Source organism: Hemicordylus capensis, chromosome 2 (genome assembly GCF_027244095.1).
Source record: "Hemicordylus capensis ecotype Gifberg chromosome 2, rHemCap1.1.pri, whole genome shotgun sequence".
Taxonomy (NCBI): domain Eukaryota; kingdom Metazoa; phylum Chordata; class Lepidosauria; order Squamata; family Cordylidae; genus Hemicordylus; species Hemicordylus capensis.
In genome coordinates, this window is record NC_069658.1 from 321,170,107 (window position 1) to 321,190,975 (window position 20,869).

Consider the following 20,869-nt stretch of genomic DNA (forward strand, 5'->3'; position numbering starts at 1 on the left):
TAAAACCAGTTCGTTTCATGGGTGTTCAAGTTCTATAACAGTTTAAGTAGCTTACACTGGGTTATTACATGCAAATTCCCAGAGACACTGAGGAAACTGGTACATTTCCTGATTATTATTTAAAAAAAAAAACATAAATCAGACATGTGCAATCTGATCCTATGCATATTTAGTTGCAAGGAAGACATTCCACACTCCACAAGCTTCAACAGGCTTCTTTGTCTTTTCTATGCTTCTAGGTTCTAAGTTTGTTTGTTTGTTTGTTTATTCGGTTTTATACTGCCCTTCTGAAATGGCTCAGGGCGGTTTGACAAATTCAGCTACACCAACTAACATAGCTCAAGGTTATTCTCAAAAACAAGCTAGCAATGTTGAGCGGTGTCAAAAAAACAATTTATGGTTTTCAGAGATTATCAGTTCCTTTAGCTAATCCAATTTAAGCACACCGAGAACCCAGGAGGAATACACCTTCCCTGAGGTTGCCATCATTTTGCTGACAGACACACTCTCCTGTGTCTAGTGTTGTAAATACCAGCGAGTACACACAGCAAGCGCACTGGGTGCATAAAGTACAACTCTAATCAGCCTCAGCCGATACTGGAGTTCAATCCCTAGATCAAAATCAGAGACCCCAACCAAAATGAACTCTGCTGCCAACAGGTAGAAATCTAAGAGGTAAAATTTCCCCCAATACTGACTAGACAAAATAACTGGTTGACTATCTGCCTGAGGCTGTGACACCACTGTTAAAGGCTCAGGGCTTGCCAGCAAAGGAAACTTGCAACCTCAAGGGCAGCCAGACACCACCACAGCAACAGGCACTGGACATCTACAGAAAACACATTCTAATCCATTGGGCAGGAGGTGGGGGGCGGCGGAAGTGGGACTCATCTGCACACAAGCCCCCTGGGCCTGCTATTTCTCTGCACTGACAATCACATTCCTGCATTTCCGGCCCTCCCCTGGAGTTGTGGGGAGGTACCTGATTATACACACTGGTAAATTTAAAGTCATTATTATATTGATCTTGCATTACACTTTGCTGCCCCCCCACACACCATTTCTCTTTTTATGACTGCATTCCTTCCTTTGCTCCAGCTTGCTCCTTGCACATTTCTCAGCCCTAAGCTTGTATCCCTGTCAACAGGCTGGCTGTTGCAAGGACTTAGGGAGAAGTTTGGCTTCAGGAATACAGTGACTTTTGATCTCAGGACTGAACACCAGTATCAGCTGAAGTTGATTAAAGTAATTCTTGATGCACCACCCCGTACCTTGGCTGCATATATACTCACCAAGATCTACACTAAACACAGTAGAGGGTGATGGAAAGGGGTGCAGGGATACATGCTGGGCATCCTCAGTGTCCAGAGTCACGACTAACCCACAGCTCCCTGGCACATAACCACCACATGTCTCCAATTGGCTGTAGACATACGCTGGTCCTTCACACTTTACATGTTAGGAGGCTAAAGTAAATAGCATCAGACACAGCAAGCATGCCTGAAGCGCATGAACCAAAAGGTTAACAAGAAAATAAACATCCTAGTGGGGAAAAGCACATGTTTTCTTATATGTGGGAGCAGGATCCGCCCCACCCCACCCCACCCCCCATTGCAGGTGTATGCACTGGAGAACTCAGGTAGTCACACCAGAAAATAAGCCACTGCACTACTCTTATTCTGTACTCTTCATCCCACAGTGGTGTGTTGGAAAAGAAAGCCATAACTGAGCCCTAAGAGAGACACATTAAAGAATTGTCATTTGATGACTGCCAGTTCACATGGCCCAACTGGTGTGGTGAGAAGAATGCAGGTTGGATATATCTGGGTTGAGTTGTAGCCTTTGCAAAGGAGTTGTGTGACAGCTTCACCATGAGCACAATTGGTCACATTTCATATATTGTTACCTTGCAGTTTTGCAATGGTGTGGGTAAATGTAGGTTGAACTGTACACCTTGAATGAGCCAGTGCCCTCCCTCCCACATCCTAAAGTGCCAGAATACCATGCAGATAGACATAGACAGAGGGTGAGGTGGAGCCCTCAAGGACACCTTACCAACCATATCCCGACTCAAAAGGGAGTCAAACAAGGATGTATCCTGGCCCCGTCTCTCTTCAAACTTTTATATCAATGCCACGGTGAGCCATCTTAACAACCCAAATTTCCATCCCCCCAAGCTGGCTGAAAGAAGCATTTCCACCCTACTATATGCCGATGATGTGGCAATTCTCTCGAGGACCCCTATAGGCCTGAGAAGGGTGTTGGTGACATTAGTGCAGTTCTGCAAGAGTGAACAACTTGAAATTAATTACCAAAAAACCTTAAGAGATGTAAGTTTGGGGCGAGATAAAAATATGCTAGCTAGCTAGAAAACCCAGGATCTGCCACTAGAGTATTGATGGCCACAGAACTGAGCAAGTTGCTTCCTTCACATACCTGGGGGTGGTCCTTCATGCCCCTGGCACAAGCAAGGCCCATTGTGATCACATCATCCTCAGTGAACAGAGAAGCTCCATTGCCATTCTGAAGTTCTTATGGACTAGAGGTGGCCATTATGTACCAGCAGCGCTTAAACTATTTGAGGCCAAGCTGTTGGATCAACTACTCTTATGGTACCCACCTGGGACCACGCTCCAATCTTGCCTCACTAGAACGTGTCCAGTCTGAATTCCTAAGAGCGACCCTACAAGTGCCTTGCTGTGTCTCCGATGCTATTCTACACCTGGAATCTAGTATGATAAAAGTTGAGGCCAGGGTGTGGATGACCGTTCTCAACCACTGGCTCAAACGTGCTCTCAGCCTTCGGGGCTTGGCCCCTCTGACCCTACAGGACAATTTCCAATCCTCCTGGAAACAAGCAGTCTGGAATAAAGTGGTGCAACTGGGTTTTTTCCTGCCCCTCCTACTTGCTATGGGATGTGACAAGACAAAAATGGCCATCAAACAGAGGATTTTGGACACTGAGTGCTGGGCTGACCTCGGCAGGGCTCCAGGCTTCCTGTCCTCAGAAAGACTTAGATTCACTGTCTCCCCTGCTGCATAGTTGACACAGCTGGAAATCCCAAGCCACAGAAGGGCCTTCTCTCTTGCCTGTTGTCATGCCCTTCCCTCCGCAGTTCTGGAAGGCAAATACAGAAAGCTACCAGTCATGGAAAGACTTTGCCCCTGTGACACTGGGGAGGTAGAAACCACAGAGCATGTACTCCTCTCTTGCCCCTTTAATAAGGACAGTCGTGACAAGCGTATACTTCCACTGCTCCTCAAGTACCCTGGCTGCCCTAGTCATGAAGATCAGGCCTTCACGTATAACACTGTCAAGTTTTGTGCGGCACCATACAAGATCCGCCAGGCCCTGACTGCCAGTCCATAACTATGTATTAGTCTTGTACTGATTTTAGCCACTGTCTATTTTACTTGCCTGCTTCGCTCTCAGCTAGTTATTGTGTCCTACATATTTTAATCACCCCTTCCTGTAATTTAAATATTTTACGTTTTGTCCTTTCATAGACAGATGCATACAACTTTGAATACTCATACTTTTGCCTCTGTTCTCTCCCTGTTTTAATGCATTTTACTGTATTTAAGCTGAGCTGTGGTAGTAGCTTTAATGTTAATGCAATAATTTTAATGTAGTAATTTCAATGTAATATAGTTTTATTGCGTCATAATCTGCCCTATCCTAATGTATGTACTCCACTTAATTACTGCCTCACACTATCTTATGCTGGCCTTGGACCATAATAAAGACGATTGATTGATTAACATAGACAGACAGACAAGGTAAAGACTGATCTACACAAATTCATGCCCAGAACTAGCTGGTCACAGTTAGGGACTGCTGAACTTTCCAGGCCCCTGTAGGTGTTTCGTTTGTGCTAAATGTAGAGAGAAATTCAGAATGGAACCATTTGTGTATGCACTAAAATGGAATCCAGATCCTATTCCCATCATGGACATAGCAACTCTGACTTCCTATTAAATCCTGGTGTTTTAAAAACATAGATCCTGGGGGAATACACAAGTTTGGCTAAGAGAGAGCAAATTCCATCCTCACCTTCCAGCTTATGAATTAAACATGCCCATTACAAAAATACAGAGTCCATCCACCAAACAGAGGAATGTAGCCTCAAGATTCCCCAGCAAGGGGGAATCATCAAAATGTCAAGTTTCATCTATCATTGGGTACCCTTGGGTGAAGTGTGCACATTTAACTAGAATATTCATTCTCTTTTTGCTCTTGCTAACTTATTAACCCTTCTCTGTTACCCATAAGCCAACAGTCAAGTTATCCTCAGCCTTGAGCATATATGATGACCACCAACTCATCTACACAGCATGACAGAGAGGTATTGTGCTATTCTTCCGAGCACAAAGCAACAGTGCTCCACTTGCCATCTATCTTATTGTGCCTGAACTGTAGTGGTTCAAAGGATGCACCTGGATGCTAAAGGAATAGCGTTGTCAACATGAGGATTTTTGAAATTCAGCCAAATACTTTGCATAAATGAATCTTTCGCAAGCTTTGTTCTCCATACAGGAAGGAGACGAGGGGTTATAGTTTCAAGCTTGTACATGGAACAAAATTGTCTGCATGTTACAACCTGATGGAGAATAAGTGCTACCTTTCCTCAGCCCCCACAAGTTTTATCGACAAAACTCACCTTTGAGTTCCAGTGCAATTTAGAAAGCCAGCACCACTTACCTTCACATTAGTTTTTCAGAAGCCAGAGCATATTTCTGAAACAAGTGCTTCTACTCAGGGCTTTTCCTAGGAGGGTGCAGGGCTGGGGGCATTGGGCACTCCGCCTCAGCCACACTCCTACTCTGCTGCCGCTCCTCACCCCTCCCGCCCCACTGAGTATCCAGTAGTGCAGCACTAAAGAGTTAAATTGTCTCCCTCCTCATTCCAGCCAGGAGAGCGGTGACCCAACCTGCCAGTGCTGAGCGAGATGGCTCCTTAATGAGAGGTGCGTGTGTGCTCTGATGCCTAATCAGGGTGCACGCAGGCCTCTCATTTCGTATCCAGCACACGGGGTACTGGGAAGTTCACCTCTCTCCTCCCGCGTGGAGAGGCTACTGGCTCCATGCAAGCTGGATACTATATGAGAGATGTGTGCACACCCTGATGCAGAGCACATATGGGCCTCCCATTTAGTATCCAGCTCATGTGGTGCTGGGAAGTTAGCCTCATTCCTGCAAGGAAGCAAACTTTGCAGTGCCACATGAGCTAGATACTAAATGAGCTGTGTTGGATACTGAACAGGGAGGGGAGCAAGGAGTAGCAGCTGATGGGGAGTATTATTAATTATTTATTATTATTTCTTGTTTACACAGTCAGACAGGTGTTATTGACTGGTTTGTTTTATCCAGACATCGAGTCCTTCCTAAGGACCTGGGATGCCAGAATTTTATTGTCAGTGTTGTTGTTGTTATAGATATCGCCGCAGAATATAGGCTGTTCCCAGTAAAGCTGCTTTTTGTAATTGGCTGGTGGTGATTTCTGTGGCCCCTATGGTGTTGAGGTGCTCTTCATGGTCTTTTGGAACTGCACCCAGGGCGCCAATTACCACTGGGATTATTTGGGTCTTTTTCTGCCACAGCCTTTCAATTTCAATTTGTAGATCTTTGTATTTTGTGATTTTTTCTATTTCTTTTTCTTCTATTCTGCTATCCCCTGGTATTGCTATGTCGATTATTTTAACTTGTTTTCCTTTCTTCTCGACTACAGTTATGTCTGGTGTATTGTGTGGCAGATGTTTGTCTGTTTGTAGTTGGAAGTCCCATAATATTTTTACATCTTCATTTTCTTCAACTTTTTCAATTTGATGGTCGACCAATTTTTGGCTACAGGTAGCTTGTATTTTTTGCAGATGTTCCAGTGTATCATCCCTGCTACCTTGTCATGCCTTTGTTTGTAGTCAGTCTGTGCGATCTTCTTACAACAGTGGTCCACTGTTTCATCTGCTTCTTTACAAAGGCGGCACTTGCTGTTTGTGGTTGATTTCTCGACTTTTGCTCTTATTGCATTTGTTCTTAGTGCCTGTTCTTGTGCAGCCAGTATTAAACCCTCTGTTTCTTTCTTCAAGTTGCCATTCTTAAGCCATTGCCAGGACTTGCTGATGACTGATTTTCCACTTATACTGTGCAAATATTGACCATGCAGGGGCTTATTTCTCCATTTTTCTGCTTGGTTCTTGACTTGTTCTTTCTTGTAGGCCTGCTTTGTTTCATTGGTGTTGAATAATTTCTCGTTATTGACCGTTTGAAGTGCATCTTCTTCACTGTCCTTGATATATTCTTCAAAGCCTCTTTTCTCCTCCTCTACTGTTTGATGGACTTGCAGCATTCCTCTTCCACCTGAGCTGCGAGGGAGGTAGAGCCTATCTACATCACTGCGGGGGTGCAGAGCATGATTGATGGTCATGATTTTCCTGGTCTTACGATCTAGCGTCTCTAGCTCTGCCTGGGTCCAGTCTATTATTCCTGCAATGTATCTGATAACAGGTATAGCCCAGGTGTTTATGGCTTGTATGGTGTTCCCGCCATTGAGTTTGGACTTGAGGATTTTTCTAACTCTCCTGATGTATTCACTTCCAATTTTGCTTTTGTCTTCAGTGTGTGCAATGTTATCAGCCTGGAGAATGCCCAAGTATTTGTAAGGTTCTTTCTCTTCCAGATTCTTGATCTTGCTTCCATTGGGCAGTTCTATTCCTTCTGTTTTTGTTATTTTCCCTTGGTTCATTATTAATGCAGCACACTTGTCTAGTCCAAACTCCATTGCTATATCGCTACTGAATATACGGACAGTGTTTAGCAGTGATTCGATTTCTGACTGGGACTTTCCATACAACTTCAGATCATCCATGTACAGCAGATGGTTGATTTGACTTGATGTTTTAGATGTTTGGTATCTGAGGCCTGTTTTGTTTAGTATTTGTGAAAGTGGGGTCATGGCGATTACAAACAACAGAGGGGATAGTGAGTCCCCTTGGAAAATGCCTCTTCTAATGTTAACCTGTCCAAGTGCCTCGCCATTGATTGTTAACTGTGACCTCCACCTGCTCATTGCTTTTTTAATAAATATCTGAATGTTTTTGCTGACACCAGTTGTTTCTAAACATTTTAGTATCCATGTGTGAGGCAATGAATCGAAGGCTTTCTTGTAGTCAATCCATGCAACACTTAGATTGGTTTTTCTTCTCTTGCAATTTTCTAAAATCATTTTATCAATCAGCAGCTGGTCTTTTGTGCCTCTGGTGTTCGGGCAATTTCCTTTCTGTTCAACTGGAAGCTGTTTGTTAGTTAATAAGTGTTGCATCACTTCATCTGCTATTATTCCAGTTAATAATTTGAACATGGTTGGCAGGCAGGTTATCGGTCTATAATTACTTGGAACTGCACCTTTTACTGGGTCTTTCATGATGAGATGAGTTTTCCCAGTTGTTAGCCATTGTTCAATATCACCGCCTTGCATAATGTGATTGAACTGTTTTGATAGTTGTTTATGAAGGCTTGTTAGGTGTTTAAGCCAAAAGCCATGCAGTTCATCGTCACCTGGCACAGTCCAATTTTTAATTTTCTTTGCTCTTTCACTTATTAATTCTGGTGTTATTATTAGATCTTGCATTTGTTGGTTACATTTTTTGACCTCTTTCATCCAGCCTGCTTTTTTATTATAATCTATTGGATTGTCCCATAATTTCCCCCAGAATTGCACTGTTTCTTCTTTATTTGGTGTTTCTAGGTTTCTTGCAGTTTCTCCTTCTATGCTTTGGTAGAAACGTCTCTGATTCGACTGCAATTGGAGATTCTGCCTGTGTTGTGTAATTCTGGCTTCATATCTGCTAATCTTCTTTGACACTGATCATCATTTCCTTGTTGGCATTTTTCGTATATTTTTTTTGGTTAAGCGACGTTTCTTCCAGTAACTTTGCTTTCTCCAGCCCTGGTTGCTCAACTGAAGATCCTGAGTCCTGTTGCCCACTTGCCACCAGATGTCCAGGGACTATAGCATCTGGCACGGTCCTTGTTGACCCGGGCGATGACCGATCCGGTATAGATTTATTAAAGTTACGTCTCACCATATTGTTGATGGGAGAGGCACTCTTTGTCTGGCTCCTCTGGTGAGACCTGTCCAGTATGGTTGGACCTCTGGCGTAGCTCTCACCTTCATCAGAGCACACAAGCTCCACATCCACGCCAAGGTAGTGCCTCACTGGGGGTATTATTATTATTATTATAAATATTTATACCCCATCCCTCCAGTACACTACTGCTCAATAGATGCAATATACAATAAAATTAACCAAATTAAGTAAACAAGTTAAAAGTCAGGTTAAAAAGCTAAAAATTGATAATTAGAGAAACTAAAAACTAAAGAGCCTACCAGATATAACCACAGAAGGGACATTTAAAAGCCTTATGTGTTTTAGTTGTTTTTTAAAAACACTGAGGGAGGGAGCATGGTGGAGCTCTTCAGGGAGGGCGTACCAAAGCCAAGGGGCTACAACCGAAAAGGCCCTGTCTCTAGTCCCTGTCAACCGGATCTCTGTTAGTGGTGGGGCCATGAGCAGGGCCTGAGATGATGAATGGAGGGCCCTGGCAGGTTCATATGGGCAAATGCGACCCGGCAGATACCCCGGCCCCAAGCTGTGTAAAGCTGTAAAGGTAAAGACCATCACATTGAATCTAGCCCGGAAGCGGACTGGTAATCAATGAAGCTGCCACAGGATGGGTGTGATACTCATGAAGCGACTTGTGCCCACAAACATCCTTGCAGCAGCATTCTGGACCAGCTGAGGCTTTTGAACAGTCTTTCCGGGCAGTCCCACATAGAGTGCATTGCAGTAGTCCATACTGGATGTTACCAATACTTGAGTCAGGTCAGGTCCGACTTTTCCAAGCAGGGTCGCAGCTGGCATACCAGCCATAGTTGGTAAAAGGTGCTTCTGCACACCACCGCCACCTGCGCCTCCAAGGACAATGTCAGGTTCCAGAAGCACCCCCAAGCTGTGGACTGTGTCTTTCAGAGGGCGTGTGACCCTATCCAAGACCAGATTTACCTCACTACTCAGATGATCAGTTCTACTAACCCAGAACACTTCCATCTTATCTGGATTACTTTTCAGCTTGTTTGTCCCCATCCAGTCCATAACAGCCTCCAAGTCCCGGTTCAGAGCATCCACTGCCTCCCTGGTGTCTGCTGGCTTAAAAGATAGGTAGAGTTGGGTGTCATCACCATATTGATGGTATCAGAGCCATCTCTCCCAGGGGTTTCATGTAAATGTTAAGCAACATGGGGGACAGAATAGATCTCTGTGGCATCCCATAGGCCAAAGGCCAAGGGGTGGAGCAGACATCCTCCAGCACCACCTTCTGAGTATGACCCTCCAGATAGGAGCGGAGCCACCGTATAACTGTGCCCCCAAGTTCCAACCCGGAGAGACATACCAAAAGGATACCATGGTTGATGGTACTGAAAGCCACTGAGAGGTCCAGGAGAATCAGAGTCACACTCCCTCTGCCTATCTCCCGGTGTAGGTTATCCACTAGGGTGACCAAGGCAGTTTCAGTCCCATATCCAGGTCGGAGTATGGGGTTTGTTGGGCCTGGCTGTGGGACCCAGGAGAGTGTGGGACTGGGGCAATTGCCCCACCCACCCCATCCAAAGGAAAGGCCTGCTTCTACTGTAGATGTAAGAATCTGGAATCTTTCCATGAAAATGCTTTGTAATTTCTTTCTTTAGCAACTGGTCTCTCCATGCCCCATTCATTGTCGGCTTTCTCCTGAACACTCAAGTTCACTATAGTTCTGTAGCTTGGTTTGGTGACCCCATTGGCATTTGAATGACCAATTCACATCCAGTCAGGCTAAGGGTGATGGTTGCAGGTTACAGAATATGCAAAAAAATGGAGAAGTCACACTTTGCACTTACATATGAATGGTAACATATCAATGGTTATGTTAGGAAACAAGGTGTGCGTGGGGGTGTGTGTGCAGGGAAAAGCACAGATTTTATCTCTTTGGAGATCACACATCTCCTGCAAGTAGGGATGCACACTGAGGACCACAAAGAGAAAATCACTAGCAAGTTACCACAGGTACTGCGGTTAGATTAAAAGGATGCCAGGATATTACTTGTAGCCCAGAGGGGGACTTCATCAAATGACACTGGATTACAATGGGTACTTTAATATGGTGTCAGGATGCTTGTAATGCAGTTGTAACAACTGCACACATCTGTACTGGAATGGCCTTGCAAAGTGCCAGTCAGTCAAAACCAACAGAAAAGATCGGAGGGTCACCTATAATAAACTCACCATGTGGCAGCTGCAATAGTGTGGAGAGATAGCAACTGTAGCCGCTGGACATGTGGGTGAGGGATGTTTTGCCATGCCTCAGCAGTATTTCTCATCAGCCACTATGACACGGCAAAATGTGTTTCCCTGGCGTGACCAGGCTCTGTAGACTATTGGCTCTCCATTATGTTGCGGTCTTTGCAGAGTGAGCTTTTAAAATGACCAGTACAGTGTCAAAACAGCTGTCATCATCTGAACACAAGAAACATGCAACACATTGCTTTAAAAATACTTTATATTTTTATTTTTTAGAAAATACAGCATTCAGTACAGTGTGTCCTGCCTCCCTCATAATCTCCAAATCCACATCATCATCCAGCCCAATCAGGAATGTGCATCTCCTAGTCTCTTCAACTCTGGTGCTCATGTAAGACCATAGGCATGGCAAGTGTAGATAAGGTCATAGTTGCTTCTGGCTTGCTTTTAAACCCAATGACAGATATGAGGGACTCCACATTTTTGCCATCTTGTCAGCTAGCCCTGTCTTTTTGACATAACAGCTAGGAATCTACAATTTGCTAGATCCTCGTCTGTGATGAATGTATTACAGCTGTCAATGATTTTGTGCACTACTGTTGTTCTACAGTACAACTAAGGTCTCAAATGCGACAAACATGTGGCTCTTTCAAAAACCACTTAGGAATCAATAGTCTTCCTGGAATTGCTTTGAAATTTCCCCTGGTCCTCTGTATCAAGGCATGAGCAATCAAAATGATCATGCCCAGATCAAAATAAGTTCAGAATAAAGATGTATGGTGGGTGTTCCAACAATGACCCTGGCAGTCATAATAATTTAGAAAAGCTGGGGTGGCCTAATAAAGTAGTTCTCATTAGTGATTTTGCTCCTGGATGGAGAAATGGCAATATTCATTTGTTAGATACTTGTCTGTGTGGATCCAGGCTAACTAATCCAGAACATATTTTAGAATGGGGAGCAATTTTCTCAAGCAAGGATGCATGGAGCTTCCCAGTTATACACACAGGACATCCCAGATGCTTCAAGTAACATTCCATTCTAGTTTTGTTTTTGAAGTGTTCCTAGGGCTTGGCAAACATGACAATGGTGTAAGATGTGGAAGGCAACAACATGGAGCTTTCTATTCTGCAGCCTGGATGAGTAGAGAGCAGGGAACAGTAGATATTTATTGAGCTCCCAAATAATTATGATCTTTAACTTGCATGGTGGATTCTTAGGTCAGGTAAACTGCTTTGGAGACTTCTGTTGAAAAACAGTAGTAGTAGTAGGAAGATCCTCCAGAAGGCCCTGAAACCCAGGTGACCTGCCATGAACAAGAGACTTTTCCTTATTATCTCCAAGGATGATTTGCCTAGTGGATGGGAGGAGGGGATGTGCCAATGGATGGAGAAACAGCAATTCTATAATTACTTTAGAAGAGCCAGATTTAGCCCTTAGTGTTAGGTTGTTGAAAAGGAGAGGATGAGACAAGGAGGGCAGTACTGAGATGCAACGTAGTGGTTTTCTCTTTTCCTTCATGGAAGTTCCAATAGGTCCTCAAATGACAACTGATCGTATCTTCAAGGGTACTGATTGGACCATCATCATTACATGGTAATGTTCTGCATCAATACAGCAAAAGGATGGATTTGAACTAATCTGATGACAGCCTACATACTACATTGGGCCTTGGCTGCTCCAGCCACCCAAATCCTTTCAGGTGGATTAATTAACATGAGGCAAACCTTACAGGGAGTGGAAGTAAAAGCACATGACAGTGATCACCCCAGGGATAATTTTAAAAATGACATGCTTGTTTTTCATCTGTGGTGGGGGTGGGGGTGGGTGGCAGGAATCCCAAAGAAGTAAGTTCTCTAGGACATGGCGATTGCTCTCTTCCAGCTTCAGAATGGAAAACACACCCAAGTCAGCAAATGCTCCTCTCACTGGCCCTTCTCTTGGGCCTGTGGTAAACACTCTTAAGAACAGATAGATGTCTGCACATTCCCGAGGGAATGGAATGATGGAGGCACCAGTATGCATTACCTCAAAACAGAATAGAGAAAAACCCCTCAACAAAACCCTTTGCTTATTTGCTATATCTCACAGTGGCTGTGAAATTCCCAAAGAGGGTGGCAGCAGCCAGCAGCACATTAAAAACACAGATGAACTAGGTTCATGCATGGGTGACACACCCAATCAAGAATGTAGACTTCTCCACAGAACTTCTGCCTCAGTGTTACTCAAGAAAAAGAGAGATGCCAAACAGAGAGCTTTAAGTTATCAACAATGATAGTTCTATATAGGAAGAGGAGCCAGGAAGGTTTCCACACCTGGTTTTTAGTTTGCATCTCCTCCAGAATGGAGGTGTGCCTTCACCTATCGGCCAAATTTTCCCTGAAGTCCTTGCGAGCTATCAGGGAGCACTTCACACACAATTTGAGTTTTTCATTGCGTGTTAAGAGTATAGCCAGATTTATATCCAGCGTTCTTTTAAAAATCCACTTTTGGAGTGGGTTTTTGGGGGCAACTTCAGACTCGCAGTAAAGCCTCGCAGAAAATCCATGGTGAAACCTGCTGTCTAGGAGAGCTCCAGGGGAAAGGAAATTCCAACCCCATCACAGAAGTCACAGGGGCCCAAATCCAGATATTAGCTCTTTCTTGGAAAAATACACGCTCCTCCTGTATGTAAGTCCCAGTATGTGGATTGGCAATTGGGGTTTGGCCACCAAAAATAAGATCAGTAGAAGATTTCACTGTCTCCATTTGAACCTGGCCCCTGTCAGTTGAACAGGTCATGCTAGGTTAGGTCCATACCTTGATCTTAATCAATGTGTTCTTATGGGTTCATACTGGAAACCAGACCTGCTCACATCTAAAAGTATTGCTGGGCAAGTTCTCAATGCTGGAGAAGTTTTCAGTGTTCCAAATCCTTCCAATAAACCCCACAAGATGGCAAAATGTGAGCACATCATCTCAAAAAGAGTGGGTAGCCAATATTGAGATTTCTTTTCTGCAAGGATTGTATGAATTATTGTTTGGTTTGTTTAAAAACAGATACTTGGAATTGCTCTAGTGCAGAATGCTCTGAATTTGGAGAAACCTGCCCTGCCTTTCGACCAAGCTCCAGCTACTTCCATCACAGGGATGGGTGAGCTAGAGCAAACGCAGGGTATTTCCTTTCCAGCAACATTGATGCTTAAAATTCTCTGGCTCCTCTATAGACTCCAAAAGAATATACTGACTTGAAAAACAAGAAAGAGGTGTGAGAGAAGGCAAGGAAGAAATCAAAGTCTGAAACCATCAAGCTAACACCATACGATTGGCTCTGTAGAAAAGGATTAAGAGTTTCTTTTGCATGAAATACAAAACAGACCACTAAGAAGCTCCCCTGGGGCCAGAAGGCGAATTTTAATCATGCACATTAAATTCCTTGACACTGCCCCCTCCCTCCCCCATGGAATGGATACATCTACCACAATGATGTTCTGAAGCCCCAGTCTAGGTCACATTCCTGGCTCGAGCCTTCTGCGAATTGGGAGTGTTCCTCTTGCCTTCAGAGGCAGGTTGAGAAGACCTCTTCCAACCCCATAAGCAACTCAGTTGCCCTACCACGAGCTGCTCCAGTCACCCCTGCACATGGGTGACATTCTCACAGCACCAGCCATCCCTTCCTTCCACCTGGTTTACATGGATCTACAGAGTGTTACTGCCATGGTAAACATCTATGATGGGAAATAAACAGCCCTATGGACAAAGTCCGTTCCATGAAGAATACAACCCAATCAGTGTTCAGTGGCCTGTGAAAGTGCCAATGTTCCCTTCGCTTGGCAAAGCTCTATTATATAGCTAAAGATCAGTGTGATTTTGCACTGTAGCTGAAAGTCTGTATGGTGTTGGAATATAACAAAGGGGGAGAGGAAGAGGGAGAGGGAGAGAGCTGAGTGTGGTGTCCTGGGGCTGTGGGGGAAGGACAAACACTCAATCACTGGGCTGAAGGGTTGGATGGCTTTTCAGCAAAAGCCAAACTGGATGAACCATTTGGAACCATCTAGCTTGGGAGAAGGCAGTTCAAGCCTCACTATCTCAGTAAGTCAGTGCAATATCTCAGTAAGTCAATGCACCATTAGGCTGCAAGACAATAGAGGGTAAGATGCTGGCATGTTGGCAATGCACGGTAAAGCACACTGGAGGTCTACACGGAGTCACGAGTTGCTGCAGCCCTGAACACAGCAGGTCAAAGAGCTGCCACTCCCAGCTTCAAATTGCCCTTGCTTTTTCTTCTAATGTAATCTTGTAACATAAGGCAGTGAGTGATCAAAGTGAGGCAAGAAATGGTGGGGAACGAGCACAGCAGTTAGCCAAGTGGTTGCCAATGGACAGCCACAAACGGAGAGTTACAGAACTCCTCGTGGTGGTACCCATCTATGAATTTGGGTTGGAAAAATCACCCTCTTGCCACAAACCAGGCTTCATGGTCTAGCCCAGAACTGGGTGCCAAAAGCTATTCACTGATGAAATGAGAGGAGCTCTCAGGAACCCCGTCTTTGCTTTGGTTGCATGGAAGCCTGCAGACTTCTCTTCATGCAAACAACATAACTCTGGCCCTTAAGTAAACCCCACTGAACTCTAAGCACTTTCCCCACTAAATCCACAGGCTGAAGCCACACAAAACAGAAGGAGGTGGGGGAGGAGGCCCCGCTGCAGTGTTAATCCCTGGAATATAGTCCTCAAACTTCAAATCACTCACAGAACATAGATGAGTACAGAGTCAACTTCTATGCAAACCTATGTATCTTGGAAAGGGGTGGTGTTAAGAGTAGGGGAATTCTGAAGACTGAGTTTTGTGGCAGTACAATCACAGCACTCATGAGAGCAAGGGCATACTGGGGCTCACTTCAGGGGACTGCTCTTTGCACATAAGCAGCTCTTTCAGACAAGCAGTGAACAAATTCTTTGAGCCGTGAAGGTTCCAAGTAAACCAGGTCACAATGTGAAGCAGTAACAGGAGCATCACTTTAAGAGTCATTTCAAATGAGAACAATTGGGAGGGGGGCTCCCCTCCCAGGGTTTATGCAATAACAAAGCAAGAGGGAAGAGAAAACACCACTCACAGTTCTCCCTCTTCCTCCCTGACCTCAGGTTCCTACCCTCCCTCCCCCTAATGAAGCCAAGGTGGACATGACTCTGAAAAAAAGAGGTGGAGGGAAAGATTCTGGAGTTTGGTGGACAGGCTCAGATGCAGAGAGATGGATTTGGTTGGATCTGCAATTCTGGAGGCTGGTAGACATTCACAGCCCCTTTCCTGACCCATCCTCCTATGCACTGGCATCTAGCTGTCTTCGCCGTTCTCGCCTGGTCCTTTGATAAGTCGCTTTTGTCCTCGTTTTCCCACGGGACCCTTGGGCTTGGCAAAGGCCTGTTTGAAGGCATGCTGCTTGGGGTGGACCTCGTCATACAGGAACTCTGCCGTCAGCTCACCTCCGTCATCAATTTCAATCTGATGGACAGAAAAGAGGAACTGAACTCCTCAAAATAATCCTGTGAGATGCTGAAATCTCGACTACGACACCCACCACTTTCCCTATACTGGTGCACATTGGTACCTCCACCACCCTCCTCCTTTCACAAGAACCACCCACTCTTTACCCCCTGTCTACAAGGATGCTTCCAGTCAGATCTTCTCTCAGCCATCTCAGCTCCTCAGAGATGAGAAGAAACTCATTGTAGACTACAAGCTTTTCCTTATTCTCCAGATTGTCCATGCAGTTTTGAATTAATCTTGAATAAGATTTTCCCAAATGCTTTCTTTGCATCTCCAGCAAGATGTAAGACCCCGTGGACACTTGAACTGTTCTCTTGAACCTTCCTTGCTGAAACTCATCTTTTTTGCCCCGGAATAAGTTCCCTCAGCTACCGCCTAATAGTGGTGTGCATGGAACCACAGAGGCGCGGTCCGGCACTGGGGGTGGGGTCTACCTTTAAGGGCGGGGGGGTAGTACTTACCCCTCCCGCCGCTCTTCCCCCTCCGACGCTGCAGTTAAAAGTGAAGTTCTGGGGGCGGCAGCGTTCCTCCCTGCCGCCCCTGCCCCCGTCGTTGCCGGGAAGTAGAGTACAGTACCAGCATGCATACGCCTTTTGCGGCACACGCATGCATGTTGGTACTGTACTCTACTTCTTGGCAACGACGGGGGCAGGGGCGGCAGGGAGGAACGCTGCCGTCCCCAAAACTTCACTTTTAACTGCAGCGCCGGAGGGGGAAGAGCAGCGGGAGGGGGAAGAGCAGCGGGAGGGGTAAGTACTACCCCCCACCCTTAAAGGTAGATCCCCCCCCAGTGCCGGACCGCTGGACCGGCCAGGTTCCGAACTGGTTCGGAGGCCTCTAACATGGCCTCCGGACCAGTTTGTGCACACCACTACCGCCCGACCACCCTTTCACACCATTCAGAGCTTTCAGTCTGGCGGAACAAGAGTTCCTTCTGCAAGTCCAACGCAAAGGACAGTGGAGTCAATCTTACCTTCTTTGCAATCTCTAGACAGAAATCTTGCTCCACTGAATCAAGCAGTCGGCTCTTGCAGCTGGAGTACAGCATGCGCTCCTTGATGCTACATTTGTAGCCAGGCATGGAGTAGATAAACACTGCAAGGAAGAGAAGGAGGGTCAGCCATCCCTGGGCCTCAACAAGATTAATTCCACAAATCTATGGAGAGTGATTGCCACGCATGCCACAAGAGGCTTGTCACAGAACAAAGGCAAATCACCCAGAGTCTGCAGAACACAAAAACTGAACAAAAGTCTTATGGTTAAAACGGCTTTCAGTTCACAAACCATATGGTTCCAAAAGCAGTGATCTACCACATCCCAGAATCCTTTGCACACACTTTGGGCACTAGAACAAAGGTATATAAAGCTTCTTTTAACACTGGAGGAATTGCCTGAGCAAAAATGTATCAGCAGAAAGTAATTAAAAGGCGTGTGTTCATGATTCCCATGTTAATAGATAAGAAAACGCACACTGGAAGGAATTCTTGAATACACAGAGAATAAATCCCCATGCGTACCTCTCAGGGTAGACACATGCGCATGCACAGACAGACAGAAACACACTTGTGGGGTGGGGGAGGCTGTCAAGTCCGGAGGTCTGTCCAGAACGTACCAACTGATTCCAGATAATCTCCCTCATGAGAGTGCTTATACAGGAAGAAGTGATAGCGGGCAGAATCCTGAGGAATTCGTTTAGGCAGGTCTGCTATCTCAGTGGCATTCGTGTGAACCAACTCTATGGTCTCTCTCTCCAGGTCCAGTTTCTGTTTAAACAGAGGCAGAAAAGAACACACTTCAGGACAACATTTGGATTGGGATCCTCAGTGGGGACACAAAAGGTGTGCTCTTTGGCCTTGCACAGAAATGCAGGAGCCATTTAAAAACCACACTGAGAAAGCTTCAAGCAGTGGCTCCTTACCAGCTGGATGTAATTGATTTTCTTCTGTTTTAGTAACTGAATGGCTTGCTGTGCTTCCGGCTGCAAAGGAAAAGCCAGTCCCTGGAGGGTCTGGTGTTTGCTCTCTACGCTGATTTCAGTCTTGACCTGGCAACAGAAAAGCAAAAAGAAAAATGGATAGAGATGAAACCAAGGTAATAAGAGAGGAAGGAAGATGAGAGGGATGGAGATGACAACAGGATACAAACCATGCTACTAGTGTGTGGGGTATTCACACGGTAAATACTCCCTTCCTCCCTTTTTAACTGAAAAGCAGCCTTGGAGGCTGTCACCAGTAATAGAAGAGGCTGCTCAGTCTTCTCTCTACCTGTTTGTCAATTCAAAACTAGGCTGTTTTCCCACATATGGGAGAAAGAGAGAATCTCCCATATGGGAGTCTGTGGTTTTAAAAAAATCTTCTGTTGAGAAAGCAGCTTTGGGAGCGGTGGCTTTGAGTTGACAGACTGGGAAAGGATTAAGCAGCATTTCCTCTCCCAATGGTAGCTCATCAAGACAACTATCAGGGAAAGAAATACACAGTTGCATGAAATGTGCCATTTGACCTGGAGCATTCCAAATGAGAACATCTCTTTTTTGTTCAGTACAATGACATCTTGAAAAAGTGGCCTCACTCTATCTGATTTACAAGAAGAAAATAAACTGCATGAATAATCCACTGAACCTCTAAAAAGCCATATGACTTTGATATGGAACCTCAAGGATTGCCTTGAAAATGGACTCCCACAGAACAGTAATACTTCAAACTGCCGTTTCTGAGATTGTAGACACATTTCCATCTCAGGCACACACAGTTTTCTCCAGGGCATGGCTTAACATGTATCCTTGCAACATGCCATTACTGAGCAACAAGCACCCTGAAGTCAAAAAGGAAGCCATGTGCTCTGACATGCTTGCTGCCTGCAACAGGCAATCAGAAGAATGGACACTGGAATGTACACATTCCTACAGGATAGCCTACGGAGGAAGATGCGTTTGGGCAAACTGGTCATCAGATGCTCTTCAAAGAGACTATCACTCCAGTCAAGGGTCACATCCTTCTGGTTTCTGAAGTTCAATGAAGTTGCCTAACTAGTAGTATATATTTATAATTTGGTCTTTTCTCATTTCAAATGTACCTTATTTGATGTACATCAATCTGGACATTTATATAGTTTCCACTGTTTTTAGTCCTGGCAATGAAAACCAATGCACATATAATCAAGAATAAAGAGAGCGGGGGGGCGGGGGGGGGGGGCGGAGATTGTAAATGTCTAGGTTGATGTAAAGTGCACTTATAACAACAGGCCGTGTACGCTATTGTTTATTCAATGCTAAACCGTAATCCTCAAACCTTTAGCCACAGTAGTATATAGAAGGCAGCTGCTTAACACAAACACAGATCAATTACCCCTACATTGATTGATTAAGTGCCATCAAGTCAGTGTCGACTCTTAATGACCACATAGATAGATTCTCTCCAGGATGATCTGTCTTCAACTTGGCCTTTAAGGTCTACTGCAAATTCAGTTTTACTCTTCCTGCATTCTCCCTCTCTTTTCTGTATTGTCTTCAGGACGGGATTGTACATTTCTAGGCAAGGCCTCCCCCTTTGTTCTTTTTAATAACTGCTATACAGTAGCTAGTTTGGTAGGAGCTTAACAAATAAATATTACTCTTATGGTCAGTTAAATGAAAAATGAAAGCTTTGTTTAACAGATAGGAAAACCATTTCTGCAATAATGATGGGAGAAAATAGAGCAAAACTATTAATATAGCAATTTTTTAAAAATGAAGAACACTTCAAAAGCATCCATCAGTTCCTTTCAAAAGTTCTAGTATGATAGGTTGAGTACAGCTGGTGCATCCCATACCCCTATGGAGGTAACAGCAGAACATTCACTGGCTGACATCCAGCCTAACCCTGTGCCAACATGCCAAGGTTTTCCACCGTGTGAGGGAAGATGGGAGATTTTCAGTTATCTCCCTTCTCTCTGCAGCCACTTGCGCCTCCCAAAATTATGTCCCTGAGGATTGGGCAACCTTCAGGGACATAATTTCAGCAGGCGTAGGTGGCTTTCTGCAGCGTAGGTGGCTGCAGAAGGAAGGGTAGATTGCCAATCACCCACATACAATGGAAAAGCTTGACACATCAGCACAGAGCAAGTCCAGATTTCAGCCACTGACTTCAATGGAGTCAAATCTGCTGAAGATGCAATGTGATCAGGTAAGTAAAATCCATGCTTTTCCTTCTTTCTTGTATTAAACCCCCCCCCAAATCTTCCCCATCTAGTTTAACATTCTGTTTCCACCAGTTAGGTGCTTTTGAAAGTTCACAAGCAGGGCATCCCATCATGTGTCCTCACTATCTAGTAATCACAGGGATGCTACCTCTAAACACCGAGGTTCTATTTAGTTATTGCAACTAATAGCAAATTCAGCAAACTGATAGAACTATCCTCCACACATTTATCTAACTTTTCTCTTTTATGAAAACCATCTAAACTAGTGGCCATCACCGATTACTGAGTTCAATGTGGCTTGCTTCGTAATAAGAATGGTTAGGATTGCCCACTAGAATAGGACGCAGTATGACCCTGTTGTGCTATCCTCTCAGCTCCTCCTCCCACTGAAAAGGGACACTGAAATGCCAACTGCTGCTGCCGCTACTGCTACTCTAATGCAGGGGATACAGCCTGGTCACAGTGCTGAACTTGGGGGACTGAGTATTCTTCCATGCTAGTAGCAGGACCCAAAGGCCTGATTCTTTAGCGTCCTGAATAATAAAGAATCAGGCTGTAGGTCTCTTAATATAGGAAGCAAACAGAGACAAGACAAAAACAGCAAAGTTGTTCCAATAACACCACCTTTATAAGAACAACTGTATTCGTCTAAACATGTCCTCAGCTTTTTTAATTAGAGGAGTTTATGGGAGGGGGATTCATAGGAAAGAGAATGGTGTACTTAATGATAGTAATAATGTTTGAGCTTAACATTTTAACAAGGCTAATACAACTGAATCTTCAAGCTAATTCTGGCAACATTATACATACCATAAATCACAATTAAATTATTCT

The 20,869-nt window shown here is 44.7% G+C and overlaps 1 protein-coding gene across 2 annotated transcripts in view; it reads right to left on the reverse strand.

Annotated features, from left to right (window-relative positions):
- Positions 1–10,575: 10,575 nt before the first annotated feature.
- TWF2 (twinfilin actin binding protein 2) overlaps positions 10,576–20,869 on the reverse strand; it is a 77,847-nt gene continuing 67,553 nt past the window's right edge. For both annotated transcript variants that reach the window (XM_053298379.1, XM_053298380.1), the window contains 4 exons: positions 17,778–17,903; positions 17,472–17,622; positions 16,833–16,954; positions 10,576–15,814 (listed from right to left, as the gene is read on the reverse strand). In XM_053298379.1, the coding sequence (XP_053154354.1) occupies positions 15,647–15,814; positions 16,833–16,954; positions 17,472–17,622; positions 17,778–17,903 (567 nt within the window). In that variant the 3' untranslated portion in view covers positions 10,576–15,646. The remainder of the gene's footprint in view (positions 15,815–16,832; positions 16,955–17,471; positions 17,623–17,777; positions 17,904–20,869) is intronic.